The sequence below is a fragment of the Rhopalosiphum padi genome, chromosome 1, assembly GCF_020882245.1.
Source record: "Rhopalosiphum padi isolate XX-2018 chromosome 1, ASM2088224v1, whole genome shotgun sequence".
In the NCBI taxonomy this organism is placed as follows: domain Eukaryota; kingdom Metazoa; phylum Arthropoda; class Insecta; order Hemiptera; family Aphididae; genus Rhopalosiphum; species Rhopalosiphum padi.
In genome coordinates this window covers 39,995,698-40,011,012 of record NC_083597.1, presented here as the reverse complement: position 1 = coordinate 40,011,012, position 15,315 = coordinate 39,995,698, and the positions used below count along the sequence as shown (strand labels likewise).

At 26.9% G+C, this 15,315-nt stretch overlaps 2 protein-coding genes across 3 annotated transcripts; one reads left to right on the top strand and one right to left on the bottom strand.

Annotated features, from left to right (window-relative positions):
• Positions 1 to 74: 74 nt before the first annotated feature.
• LOC132918132 (mitochondrial folate transporter/carrier) lies at positions 75 to 3,592 on the top strand. 2 transcript variants are annotated; one of them, XM_060979241.1, is made up of 7 exons: positions 75 to 330; positions 599 to 786; positions 860 to 1,010; positions 1,076 to 1,322; positions 1,762 to 1,875; positions 2,004 to 2,149; positions 3,174 to 3,592. In XM_060979241.1, the coding sequence occupies exons 2-7, from the start codon at positions 630 to 632 to the stop codon at positions 3,304 to 3,306; spliced, it is 948 nt and encodes a 315-aa protein (XP_060835224.1). In that variant the 5' UTR covers positions 75 to 330; positions 599 to 629; the 3' UTR covers positions 3,307 to 3,592. The 2 variants fall into 2 exon arrangements, with proteins under 2 accessions (XP_060835224.1, XP_060835223.1); XM_060979240.1 differs by having other exon boundaries at positions 556 to 786.
• A 1,805-nt stretch (positions 3,593 to 5,397) lies between these two features.
• LOC132925747 (uncharacterized) lies at positions 5,398 to 8,291 on the bottom strand. The gene is made up of 6 exons (XM_060990117.1): positions 8,147 to 8,291; positions 7,730 to 7,966; positions 7,240 to 7,345; positions 6,879 to 7,068; positions 5,481 to 6,338; positions 5,398 to 5,406 (listed from the first exon to the last, which is right to left on the bottom strand). The coding sequence occupies exons 1-6, from the start codon at positions 8,289 to 8,291 to the stop codon at positions 5,398 to 5,400; spliced, it is 1,545 nt and encodes a 514-aa protein (XP_060846100.1).
• Between the last annotated feature and the right edge of the window lie 7,024 nt (positions 8,292 to 15,315).

Sequence of the window (15,315 nt, the reverse complement as noted above, 5' to 3'; positions counted from 1 at the left end):
ACGGTTGCACTGATGTCGCTGGCCTTGTGATAAAAATAATCTGACGAAATCAATTTTCTCTTTTGTTCCCTCTAATAAAAGTTAAAACGTCTCTCTAAAGTTTATTCGCTGTGCGGTTAAGTTTCGTGTTCGATTAATAAACTCGTTTTTGAAGCTCTTCAATTAGAATAATGTGGACGTCATTCAAACCAGAAAGTTTTTTCGATCGGTAGAATACAAGAACTGGTGGAAGGCATCGAATACCTTCACCCTATACTTCAACGTACACGACATGTCGTCGAACAAAATCCTATGTGATAGTCAATTGTGATAAATACCTAATATCTATAAGTTAGTTTATTTAATTATTTACGATATATATTTATTTTGTTAATATATATTATGCATTAGTATATATTATGTATATAATTAAACATATTCCATTAATTAAGTGTTTGAAGAGTTTAATTTAATTTGGTTAATACACAGTAGTTTTTTTTTTTTTTTTTATCAATTTATTTCTTCATTATACAACTATTCTATACAATTTCTTGAATCGTCCGTGTGTATTAAAAGTTTGGCCGTATAGCGGTGTGACAATGAACGTTCTTGGCTCTAGAACAGCAACAACAGTCAATCGTGTACCTGATATGGGACAACCAACCAAGCCGCTGACTAACAGTCCACCAGTAACGAAATCAATGTTTCCACATGTAAAATTAGAACATTTGGTGGCTGGCTTTTCAGGCGGTGTCGCATCTACACTCATACTTCATCCCCTAGATTTATTGAAAATTCGATTTGCTGGTGAGTAATTGATATTATTTTCATCACTCTTCAATAAAAACTTAAATCTAATAATATGTATTATGTCTTACAGTTAATGATGGAAGAAATGCAATACCAAATTATGCTGGATTGGGAAATGCTGTCACTACAATATTTAGACAAGAAGGAATTAAAGGACTTTATAAAGGAGTTACACCAAATGTTTGGGGATCAGGAAGCGCATGGGGTTTTTATTTCCTATTGTAAACAAATCTAGTATTATTAATTAAAATAAGTGTAACTAAAAGTCTACAATTTTTATTTTTAGTTACAATTCAATTAAAGCTTGGATTCAAGGTGACAATACTAAAAAACCTTTGGGTCCAGCATTACATATGACTGCTGCAGCAGAAGCAGGAATTCTCACATTAATGATAACCAATCCTGTATGGGTAGTCAAGACTCGTTTGTGTTTGCAGTTTGATAAGCCCATTGACCCAAGCAAGTCGTACAGTGGCATGTGGGATGCATTTCGCAAGATCTATGGTGCCGAGGGTGTACGAGGCCTGTACAAGGTATTCTATAATACCTGACAGTTTGATTGATGAATGAATTAAAAATGAATTAAGAAATATTTGTTGTGTGGGCTAGATTTATATAATTTGTTCTTTGTACATTTAATTTAAATTAAAGATAAACATAAGATGAAATTTAATATTAAAGTCAGGGAAGTAATATAAAAGAAAAATAAAAAAAAAAATAATTGAAAACTAGGAAATTATTAAAAAAAAATTAAGCTAAATTGTATGATGCATACTCACTGTTTATTTTAAATTTTTTAAATATATATTTTAAATAAACTTTCAAAGTACATTTTAATTTATAATCTAATTCCACACGCTTTGATTTATGACGGGTATTTTATTTTTGTATTGGTTTAAGTAATAAATAATAGATGGGTGTAATAGATACCCTTTCCCAAAAAAAAGTAGTTGGTCATATACATTATTGTAGGGCTTTGTTCCTGGCATGTTTGGAGTATCTCATGGTGCCCTGCAGTTCATGACTTACGAGGAGATGAAGACTTTTTATAATGAATACAGAAGATTACCAATTGATGCTAAACTGGTAAGTTATAAATACAAAGTGATTGATTTAACATAAGTAGCTTGAATTTAAGTGTCTGTTAAATCAATCACGGTGAATACTAATATTGTAAATATTTTTTACTAATTACATTAAATTATCTATCATAGGAAACATCCGAATACATTGTATTTGCAGCGTTTTCAAAATTAATCGCAGCTGGTTTGACATATCCATATCAAGTAATTCGTGCGAGACTGCAAGATCAACATCGTGAATACCGAGGCACTTGGCATTGTATAACCCAAACATGGAGGTACGAAGGTGCTGGTGGATTCTATAAGGGATTATCGCCATATTTATTACATGTGCTTCCAAATATTTGTCTTGTGTTGTTGATTTATGAGAAATTTACAAACACTTAATATTCTATTACATCAATATGAGTAAATATAAACAAAACCTATCAGTCCTGTGTTAGTTTTTTGATTCCAAGTATTTTTTTTTTATTTATATTTAGTATTAATAAAATGTTTTATTCTTTTTGTTAAAAATAAAATTATTTGCGATATAAATAGGTATATATTATACACATCAATTGTGCAATATTCAAAATTATAATTCAAAAATTAATGACAGCTGAATAAGTTAATAAAAATTAACAATTATCAGTCTACATTTATTTCATATTTGATTTTTATTCATATAACATGATTATTGCCTTTTGACAAATACTTGCCCCTGTCAAAACTATTTTTCTTGTAGACAGAATTATATTATGACAATACTCCTCTTAGTTGTATGTGTATTAATAGATATAATGTAATATATGTTATATTTCTTTGTTTTCAATATTTTTATTTCTTAACTATTAATCCTAGTCGCTCAAATTTATTTCACAATTGGTATTTTTAATTTTGTTTTGTTTTTAATATATTATATAATTTCAACAATGTGATGAAGTAATATTATTTTAATTTTATACCGTATTATGATAAAGTAATATTTTCCGAAAGTTAGTTTTTAAAGTTTGTTCTGTCGTCGCGATACACTGATAATTGCAGTTAAAATAAACTAAGTTTTAATATTTTTATTGTTTCTTTTAATTTGGTTTACGTTAAAGAAATATTTTGTATAAATATATTCTTTTATATCATGTTCATTGTTATTAAACATGTAAAATATAAATATAGATCACGTGATTAATATATTTGTAGTTCGTTTTAACATGTCATTTAACAGTGTGTTGCGGTGCTGCCAGTAGCATAACAAAAAACTTGGTAAGATATTTTTGATTATGTATTAAATGTATTGATTTCAATAATTTTATTTTCTTTCAGGTATGAAAGCGTACGAGGATTTTATAAAGGAATTGGGCCTAATCTATTGAGAGTTATACCGGCAACCATCATCACATTTGCAGTGTTTGAAAACTTATCTTCATATTTAATTAAGTTGAATAGCATACCTTAAATAGATCAATTTATTTTAAAATAGTTATGAGTTATTACCATAGATTTTGTGATAATTTATTTTATAAGCCTCCTTAATAATACCAAACAATGTATACTAGATTAAGTTGGTAATTAGTAATTGTTGACTAGTATAGTACTATTTTTTTTTTTTGTTATTGAAATTGCCATAATAGGAGAGGTACTTCACCCTTGTCGGCCCGTCCGTCTCTTCTATACTACTATAATATTTAATAATGTTATATGTTTGAGTAAATTTACCTGAATTATAAAATTTGAGCAGTTTATTTTATCTATTCATTCTATATCATACAATTTATTGAGTTTTTAATTCCTGATAAAATGTGACATTACACTAATCATTTAAAATAAAAAATATTATTTAAATTTACTTTAGACCAAAAATATGTTTATAGAGTTAAAAATTTTTATTAATTTATATAATATTGTATAATGTGATGTATATAATATATTCAATGCATTAATTTTATTTTGAATTAGGTTATGTTAAGTCTAATAGTTTTGTAAGTTTATAACCCTAGTGCATTGCAATATCTTTGTTCTTGTTACTACCAAACAACCAAGTTATTAAGACTATTTATTTTGGACAAGGTATGCATATTGTTGCTTGTGTTATTAAGACTGTATTTATTTTGGACAAAGTATGTTTATTGTTGCTTGTGGTATTAAGATGAGTTTTATAACTTAGGTGACTGGTGTTTATCTTATTTTTTAGCTAAAATACTGAAGTCAAATTTTTATTTAAAATATAAAAAAAAAAAACCCCATACCATTATAAAATTATACTTATAGTAGTATTGCATACTTATGAAATAATGAATGTCTATCAAGAATTTCAAGATTCCAATAGCACTCTATTATAATATGCTATAATTTGAGATATTTTCTTGTTATGCGGAGTCTTTATTATTAATTATTTTATCTGGCATATAATCAGACCTAAAATCTCAATAATTTTTAGTTGATTTCTAGAAGGGTTTTTTAAATTTATTTGATTTGTTAGAGTTAGATTTTTTTTTTTTTTTTTTTTTTTTTTTTTTTAAAAATTACCTACACCTTTAAGCTAGGCTTGTGGTGGTGTAGGGAGTAACAGTACATATATATATGATTTAATTAATTACTTAATTTAACAAATAATAACCAACATTGTAAAATAATTAAAATAATTAAGAGATACTAAAATATACAATTTTCTTATAATAGACATTTCCTTAGTTCACTAGATAAAATGTTGTTTATACATTTTTTTATGTTAATTTGATCATTAAAAATATTTTTTTTCACATCAATTGGCAAGGCGTTAAAAATGACAGGACCCATATAATTAATAAATTTTTGACCAAAACTCGTATTAGTAAATAAGACTTTAATATTACATAGTCTATCTTCCCCCAAAGGCTTGTCATTCTGTTTAATAAAGAAAAAGTCTGATTTTTTATGTACAAACATGATTGCGGATTTTTTGTAAAGTAATTCAAGCGGAAGCACATTAAACTCTATATAGTTTAACGAGGTAGACCCAATAAGATTGTCCTTTTTCAGACATATACGAATTAAACTATTTTGCTGAACCCTTAATGGCTTAAGAACATTTATGGATGCACCTCCCCAAATTACCATGCCATATTGCAATATAGATTGGTATAGAGAAAGATAAACTATTCTCAATGTATGAGATGATGTTATATGTTTTAATATATGAAATTTGAACATTAACGATCGCAATTTTACTATTAAACTATTGATGTGAATATTCCATTTGAGGTTACAATCGAATATTAGTCCTAAATATTTAATTCTTTTTACTATATTGATTTTCGGGCAGTTACAGTTTGATACAATTGAACAGTCATGTAAAGTAATTTCTTCAAACGGTGGTAAAGTATAATTTATTGAAAAAACCATGAACATTGTTTTGTTGAAATTTAAAGAAAGTTTTTTAATATTTAACCACTTTATTATTTTCTTGAAATTTAATTCCGTTTTTTGTCTAAGAGTTTCCCAATTACTACTTGATAATAACAGACATGTATCATCCGCATATACAACTATTTTTCCATCAACTCTCATATCACATAGACTATTAATGTACATAATAAACAAAATTGGACCTAGAATACTACCTTGAGGTACACCATACATAACTTCATTTACCTGTCCCAAAACTCCATTCATATTTGTAATTTGTTTCCTCTTATTTAGATAGCTTTTGAACCAGTTTAAACAAATACCATTTATACCATAACTATTGAAAACTTTAATTAATAAACTATGATCTACAGTATCGAAAGCTTTCGCTAAATCTAGAAATATACCTAATGCTTTATCACCTTTATCGAGTGCTTTAGAAATAAATGTTGTGACAGCATATAAAGCATCTTCGGTACTTCTCCTAGGTCTGAATCCATATTGATTTTTAGAAAGAAGACTGTTATTTTCCAGATAATCTATCAAACGAGCTTTGATAATTTTTTCAAAAATTTTTGAAAAACTACTCAACATAGAGATTGGTCGGTAATTGTTCATATTTTCTTTATCACCACCTTTATGTAGAGGTTTAATTATTGCTACTTTTAATTTATCTGGAAAAATACCAAGTCTCAGACTTAAATTGAATATGTGTGTTAAAGGATTTATTATATACGGTGCTAAGTTTTTTAAAATTTTGACATTAATTTTATCAAAACCACAGGCCACATCGTCTTTAAAATGATTTATTATATTCATGATTTCCATCGAGTGTATTTTTACCGAGAAAAAATTGTTGAAATTGATCACTGGTGTACGCTCATCAGAAACTTCATCAAAACATTTATCTATTTTATTTGCTAGATTTTGTCCAATAGTGGAAAAAAACATATTTAAATGATTGGACGCAGTTAAAGGTTCTTTTTGTGCATCAATAATGTTCCCGTTATAGTTAAGGCGTTTTATGATATCATTATCAGTATTTGGTTTATTAGTTAGATTTTTTATTAATTTCCATGTGTTTTTAGGGTCTCCAGAAACACGCTGAAATTGGTCATTGTAATAATTTATTTTTGCCATTTTAATAACATAGTTTAGTTTATTTCTGTACTTTTTAAAGTACTGAATTAATTTAATATTGTTTGGATGTTTTTTTGTTTTTAAAGATAATTCTTGTTTTTTACGCACCGAGCATAACAAACCTGATGTCATCCAATTTTTTAAACGATTAGTTTTAGAATTAAGTTTTCTAAGACTCTTTGAAATATTTATAGCATCAAAAATACGTGTATATACTAAATCCATTGCCTCATTTACATCACAAATACTATATAAATCCGTCCATTTAACATTATTAAAAGTATCAATTAGCTTTTTAAAATTAATAAACTCAAATGTGGTTGATTTATTTTTCTCTTTAATTACATTTGGAATAGATATAATGGTAGAATAATGATCTGAAAAAACGGTTTGAAGTACACCAGCTTCAATGTTATCAAGGCATTTTTTTTTTTTATTTGATTTGACAAATATATGATCGATACAAGAGTTTTTACTAATACCTGCAGGAATTCTCGTATATACGTTAATAAGAGAACTAAAACCATTAGATGATAATAAGTCAAGGTAATTATTCTCAACATTATCATTACCTATTATATTTATGTTAATATCACCTAATAAGATAGTCATAGTGCTATCAACAATGTCTTTATCTGACATTAATATAGCTTCTAAACGAGTCAAAAATTCATTAATTATATCCGAGGGTGACCTGTATATACATATTAGATTTAACGGTACAACAATATTATTGATAATTAACTTAATAATATTTGCTTCACAAAAATTGAATTCATGAAAATCAATATCTAAATGTTGTTTTGCAAAGACAATTATGCCATCATTCTGGTTTCTTTTCGTGGTAGAGTATAATGTTTTATACCCAGGTAAAGAATAAATACAATTTTTAGGATCGTGCCAGGTTTCCGTTAACACAATTACGTCTAAATGGAAATCTGAATCATTTTGCAAAAATAGTAGTAACTCATCTAAATTAGCATTTATGCTCCTAATATTAACACATATTATTGTAATTGATAGATTATTACAAATATTATATTTTTTCATAAATTCAGATATTGTAAGGAAATAATTAGTATTATATAACAGGTTTTTTTCAACAGTATCTACAACATGCATTATCTAACAAAAAAAAATGAATACAATTTAAAGGTACAGAGATCAATTATTGTATAATATTTTTAAACTATTTTCGTCTTCTATGAGAATGACTTTATTATTTTCATCTTTTCTTAAGAATAATTTACTATCTCTGAACCACACATATTTATAATTATGAGCCTTTGCAAACAATCTAGTTTTGTAAAATAAATTATTATTTGCTTGTGTTAAATAGTTGTTTATGTATATACCTTCATCATTCCAGTTTGCATTGACATTTTTTGCTTTAAGTTTTTTCTTTCTTGACATCTCCATCAACGATTTTTTATTTTTATAGCTGCTTAAGACAGCAACAATTTTTCCAATTTTATTTGGCACTTTGGACCGGTAGCGATATGCAGATGTAACTGATACAGCTTCTCCTAATGCCAATGACATTTCTTCAACTATTTTGCAACAATCTTCATTTTCTTGTTCTGGAACACCGACTATTTCAATATGATTTTCAAATATTTTTTGTTCCACAAAATTAATTTTTTTATTGACCACACTCATTTCATTTATTAACTTTTGATTTTGTTCTTTTAGCTGTTTATTTTCTAATCTAACATCATTAATCGACTTGATAATATCACTCAATTGCGATTTAAAATCGTCAAATTTCTCACTCAAGAAGTTAACCGAATCTTTCAGATCCGATAATATTTTATCAGAATGTGAACAGTTTTTTACTTGATTTACTACAGCACCTGATTCAGAATTAAAATCTTTACAATTTACACAAAACCATTTCATTTTGTTTGAAGCACTCATTTTCCTGAAATTGACTTCTCTAAAACCGGCGCATGCAAAATGAAAAAACATTTTACATTTACTGCATTTGATATCTTCATTATCGAATACATCTTCATTACAAACGGAGCACACCAACATAATTTAATTAATTAATAAATCACTAGTACGAAATATAGATAAGAGAACAACACAGACGATCGACGACCGTTTGCATCAACTTGTAATGAAATACTGAAAAGATACTGATAAAGTTTGTGTCCTCGTCTGTCTATGCATAGTGAAGTAAGTGAATTGTAAAAACTAAATTCCTGTTAAAAAATTATGATATATTTTTATGCACGGGAAGGGATAGCATTAATTATAATATGTTGTTAGCTTTAATTTTTATAGTGAATTGACTTATTATCAAAGTTCAAAGTTAAACATAAGATTAGTAAGCACATATAATATTTTTACCTTTGATAATAGGTCAATTCACTGTAATATTAAATCTAATATCAGACAATTAGTTCAACTGAATGTAAATTTTCTTTAATTTGTTTGTGTAAACACGTGTCGGGGGAAGGGTAGTGTCCTCTTAAATACTAATTGTCTTTCTAAAAACTATGAAAGCTTCATAAAATTAAATCTTTAATAAATTTACATGAATTTAAATTACATAATATACTACTGTAGTTGCTACAAATTACTACAGTGTTGGCTAGTGACATAACAGAAGTAACGACTCTATTTGTATTTTATTAGATTTAGAATTGTTCCTATATATCTAACGAAAATGTAATGGAATAATTTCTTTTAAAAACTAATACTTGTAATGAAATTTGTTATGAACACCTGCTATTTGTACGGACATGAGATCTTGGAACCTTTCATTAAATATATCTAAAAATGTCTAACTTTAATACCAATAATACCTATGGATGCCAATTGGATGGAATTATGGAAAGTAAATAGGCGTTTCATTGTACGTATTGTAGACTAAGTACAGAGCCGTGCCGTTAAGATTTGGCAACCAGGGCAAAATTATAAGTATTCGCCTCGTATTTTATTTATCATTATAAATTTCAATTTTTTTTTGGTGCCCCTTTAAACCATGCACCCTAGCCCTCCCTCCAGGGCACGGCTCTAACTAAGTAGTAAGTACCTACTACAAATAGATAGTAAATAGTTATAATAGTTAATAATAAATGACAATAATGTTCATTTTTTATTACACATACCTATATAATACATGTATTATATTTGTACATATAGAAACTATTAGATAACTAAGTTATTTTTCCAAATATAGATCAAGTGATCTAGAAATTTCTTATGGTTGATATACGCATAGTTTGGAAATCGATTGCAAGTCATCAATTATTTTAGATTTATTGAATTTTTAATTTTCAAAAATCGGAATTCGATAGGTAGGGTACCAACTGAATCACTGCAATTGTAACGGTATAGACATATAGTATATCAATATTTCTTTAAAATGAATAGGTACCTGCCTTTATGCCTAGGTAAATAAATGAAAAAAATAATAAGGCTGGGTGTCCAATCTGGTTTATATCCTAATATTGCCTATAATATATATTATCGAAAACTCGTAACAACAAAACGTTTTGATATTATTTCAGTAATACGAAAATTGTGTACTACCAAATAAGGAATGGAGATGATCTACGAGATGTAAAAATATGATTATTTTGTTTCGACTTATTCTACCTATCAGCTATCAGTAATCAATATAATGTTTAAAAGTGTTGTCGATTTAAAAACTCAAGGTTAAAAAATTCAGTAAAATCATAGCCATGATACTCAATGACTGCAATAGGTACCTAATAGTATATATAATAGTATACCTCTAAGGTATATATCAAAGTTTCTACAGAGACTAGTCACTATACACACTACATTTGTAGTCAAATACAATTGTATAATTTTATAATATCTGTATTATTGTGTTATAAATTATTTAAATTAAAATACATTTTCAAATGTTGATAGATATAAGGATTTTAATATTAATATTAGACTACTTACTTATACATAATATAGGTATATAATAAATCATAAATTGTGAAATCGCATTTATATAAACATTTATTATTTAGTTACCTATAGCTTTATAGGTAACCTTTAAAAAAAATATTGTTTTATGTTGTTTATTTTTAAATTTTAAATCCATAACGGGCATCGGCTCTCTTAATATTTTAGTCCAAGGCTATATTTCTATTAGGTTATAGTAGTTATAGTGTAGAAATTAAAATTATGTATGAACCAATGAACCTATTGCTTACATTCCCTAGCAATTATACCTATCCAAGGAATTTGACCTGAATTTGATAGAACATATTGTAATTTCACAATTATTTTTAATGCAATTATACATACCTAACTATACTTATATTTAATTTGTTATTTACACTGCTAATTAGGTAGGTAAGTAAGGTTTTTAGATCCGCAAAGAACACTAGTATCAAATATTTTAATTTATTAAACAAATATATCTACTGAGGTGTACATATTATTGTCAATTATACAAAAATATACTTATTATACACGTCAACCCATGGATTTAAGTCAATTGACAATTGATATATTTGATTTTGATGATGAAACATTGAAAACGAAATGAAATAGACTTTAAATCTGTAAATTCAATAATACTGAATAATTCATTGATCGTATTATGTAAATTATTGGAAAATCCATTACGGAGTTATTCGTAAAACACAAATCAATGTATAGACATAAAAAAATGAATATTTTAGTAGTCATAAATTGTCTGGAGAAAACAATCGTATACTGTATCTATAATCTCATCACTTCTATTAGAATTCACTTACTTATACTGATCTAAATAAAATAAATATGTTTTATTCATCACACAGCATAATACATGTCTTTATTTTTTGTTTTTACAAAAATAATAATATGATAAAATATACCTAATATTTATGTTTTAGTTTTAGTTTTATCTAATAAAAGAATTTTATATCGTTTCATATCGTACCTATCTATTTTATATTTCTAATTTATATAAATGTGAATTTGTAACGTTATAAAAATTACATACCAGAAGCATTTTTTTTTTTAAAGATATACATAATATTTAATTTAATTTATAATACTTTTTGTATGTATCTATAATAAATAACGTGAATTATTACTTGAATAATTATTTAAAAACTTGCTATAATGTTATGACATACAATTTTTTACTGCAAATACTAATTAAATTTTAGTATCTTTACCAAACATACACAAAATATACATACATCAAATTATCTTACAAAACTTTAAAAACATAAATATAATGTATAATAGGTTTTAATTCTAATATTTCTATTCCCTAAATATTATATATTCCAACTTCCTCGCTCTTAAAATTTCCAATAATAATCATAGGGATTTCAATTACTTTTTGTAATGATTTAAATATATTCATACGTCATACCTTCTATAAACACTAAACAGTCTATCCCAGTCTATCACTCTCGGTAACTCTGTGGCAAATTATTATACTAAAATGTAGGATTTTTAACTGTAATAATTAAGAAAATTCTAATTGAATAGCATAATGTTTCGATTTTTTTTTCAATAATTCAAAAATTAAAAAAAAAATGTGCATTTTTATTCCTTATATTTTCTGCAAGATAGTAATTTATTATTATATATTTTAAAACAATGTAAAAAAATATTAGAATTTAATGAAAATTTAAAACTATTATGTCATTCAATTAAAATTTTCTTATTTATTACTGTCAAGAAAAAAACGCATTTAAATATATTGATTTGCCACAGAGATACTAAGAATAATGCGGGACTTTCGCGGGATGTAGCATGTAGGTACCTACTGTACTACTGTATAATGTATAATTATTTTATAATATCGTATCAAATTCAAATACATGATACATAAACTATATTCATATATTATCATAACATCTATTTAATAAACAGGTCATTCTTTATTCAAATTGTGTATTGCGAAATGGTGATGGTTAGGCTTATTACGTTTGGTATTAGGTATATTAGTCATTATCTACTTATATGGTAATAGATATACATAAAATAATATAGGTACTATTATAATATTAGACATTTACATAATACGCTTTCTTTATTTGTAATTTACTAATTATCATCTAAGATTCTAACAATTAGTTATTTTTTGAAATTCAAAAAATAATATTCGTAGATACTCCGCGAGGTAGATATACTTGAATTGAAACTTTCCGCCGGTATGTATACGTTATTGTATACGTATTAATATTATATATTTATTTTTACTGAAGATACTATAGTGCCAATAGGATGTTTTTCAGATTGGGTTATGTTGATAATGATTTTTAAAAAAATGACGTGCTATTGATATTTTAAGTTTGACAACATTCAATTGGCCGATAATTAGTATTCACCTAAATTTGTTTAAATTATAATAAATATAAATACAATTATATATAACATTTATTGAAAACGTCCAACTGTCCAAGTGTAAATTAAATAATTAGTAAAAATATTATTTTTAATGACTAAACGAACATTTAAAAAATGTTTCTTATGAATAAATTACAAATATTAATCAAACAGCTAAAAAAAATATTTTATTTTCACTTTGGTGATTCAGTATAGCTTTTGAGTACACAAATGACAAAGAAAGAATATATAGATATTATGTGACTTATTATTTGCAAAAATTAGTTCATCTTGTACTACTAAAATAGTAATATAGGTACTTAATAAAATATTTTTAAACATATAGGCAGGTCAAATAAGTGCATGCAGAATGAAATTCCAATTGGTGCAATATAGAAATGCAATGGAGAGATTAATGTTTATTTTGAATTAGTTATTTTGGTATACCTTATAATTATCTCTATTCTAATACATCAATATTACATCAATGTACATCTGTATTACATCAAATAACACTTTTATTTTAATTCAAAAATATTTTTTAATCTATATCATATTATGCCATATTATGCATAATATTAAATTACATACACTTAACAAAACTCAGCGGGGCAATGGCACTTTAAGCCACGCTTCCCCTGTTCAGCAGTTCCCTTGAAACAATAGGCTGACAAGACTTAATCATTACTTATTTTTATTGTATGCAACAATCGAATGATTTCATTTTATTGAATTCAAATTTAACACAATGATGAGGTAACATGACACTATAGGTATAGCAAAAGTGACTTCCCCATTTTTATATTTTATATTTATTTATTGTAAATTTTGTAACTAGTAGAAAAGCCGCAAAACTATTTGGAGTATAAAATTTGTTCCAATTGCCTACGTTGAGGAAAAATTAAAATTTTAATACAATGTTTCTCATAAGGTGTGTAGGTACTAATAAAGGTACTTAAAAATTAAAATTTATTGATAAACCTTCGAATATTTTTATACATATAAGTATTGCAGTTTAAAGTTCAAATATTGACAATATTGGATACTTAAACAAACGATAGCGATTTTTCTCCAACAAGTTTAACTAGGTATTTTTAGTAAGTCGCCAATTATTCAACTGATATTGACACTATTATTTTCAGTTTTTGTAACCATGTATATAATCGCGAACTTCATGAGGCAGTAATTTAAAAACAAATGATTTTCGCCAATTTGTTTTTGGATCATCATTCTTAAAAAGTTGATTTACTTAAGTTGACAAGGTTTACTTGGGGTGGTGTCGTGGTGACGTGGTGCTGCATAGCAAATCGAGTGATATTTTCGTTTTTAATTGTCCGAGCAAGCGCAACGAGCGAGTGCGGAGTGACCCCGCTCTGTGACTCGGTGCAACAAAAATGCATTTTATTTACCCTGTGGCTAACTTGAGGTAGTGTTGCATAAAAAATTGAGTGATATTTTCGTTTTTAAATGTACGAGCGAGCACAAAAAAATAATTATAAAAAAAAGTGCAGAAAATCAATTTTTGTATGAGGTAATCGACCCGGCTCATCAAGAATCGTAAGGTACCACTACACCACACTTGAAGTATCTCGATATTAAACATACTGGGTATAAGGATTATAATGTAAACTGAAAATTTTGATTAGCTGTAATTTAAAAACTATTGATTTCCGCCAAAAATTTTTTGCACCATCATTCTCAAAACGTTGATTTACCCAGGTTTCTAAAAAAATTTAAAAATTCGCGTGTGCGCTAAACTAGATTTGTTCCAATATTTTTTTAAGTGTAAATTAAATAATTCATATCGATGTAGGAAACTGATTGATCGTCTTACTTTTATTTTGTCTGCTAAAAACTTATTCGTGACAACTTTTATTGATCGTGTTCATTAGTTCATCTTCATTGTAATTTTCAAAAACTTCATCATTAAGGGATAGGTAATTAAAAGAATATCTAGGTCCTAGGTACATGATGATACAACAAGACCACGGTTGAACTTGGTTTTTTAAAATTTAAACCGCGATGAAATCGAAATTTAAACCCATTTTTCTTTTTCACTTGGCATACATAATATACTCACATGATATTGCGTTCGTAGAAAATGACGGTTTGCGGAAATTTATTTTTGCATCATTGTTCTTAACTCGTTAAAATACATATGTTTCGAAAAAAAAAATTGAAAAAATCGCGTGGTAACTAAACTGCAATTGTTCCGAAGTAGGAGTACCTAAGTAGTAAGTATTAAAAAATATTATTATTGAGAATATAATACCTATGCTCAAACTCAATGCTATTATACATAATAGTCTTGGGTTGAATTCAATGCTAGACCTTTAAAATGTGTGTCATTTTTGTCATTTACGCATTATCAATCAGCTTCGATCAGGTCTTGGGAATCAACTCACTTACTGCGCGATCAGCAAGAGGCTTGTTTTATACATTTTGATTTGTGCAGCCGTGCAGATTGCAGGTAGACTCGGCAATACCTTGATATTTTAGGTGATAGGTGGGTAGGTAGGTACATGATCATGATGGTAAGAGTTTTATTACAATGGTGATCATTGTAAAACGTCAAAACACTAAAAACGTATCTTACGTCGACGGTCGGTCTCGCCACACACGGCGGGAGAACAGT

Excerpts from the sequence above, each read along its gene's own strand:
- LOC132918132 (XM_060979240.1), top strand. The coding sequence starts at position 579 with ATGAACGTTCTTGGCTCTAGAACAGCAACAACAGTCAATCGTGTACCT. Across the intron at positions 787-859 it reads ATTGAAAATTCGATTTGCTG|TTAATGATGGAAGAAATGCA; the intron begins GTGAGTAATTGA and ends TATGTCTTACAG. Across the intron at positions 1,876-2,003 it reads TACCAATTGATGCTAAACTG|GAAACATCCGAATACATTGT; the intron begins GTAAGTTATAAA and ends TATCTATCATAG.
- LOC132925747 (XM_060990117.1), bottom strand. The coding sequence starts at position 8,291 with ATGAGTGCTTCAAACAAAATGAAATGGTTTTGTGTAAATTGTAAAGAT. Across the intron at positions 7,346-7,729 it reads TGCAAACTGGAATGATGAAG|ATGAGTTACTACTATTTTTG; the intron begins GTATATACATAA and ends ATGCTAATTTAG. Across the intron at positions 7,069-7,239 it reads TGTATTTATTCTTTACCTGG|GTCACCCTCGGATATAATTA; the intron begins GTATAAAACATT and ends ATGTATATACAG.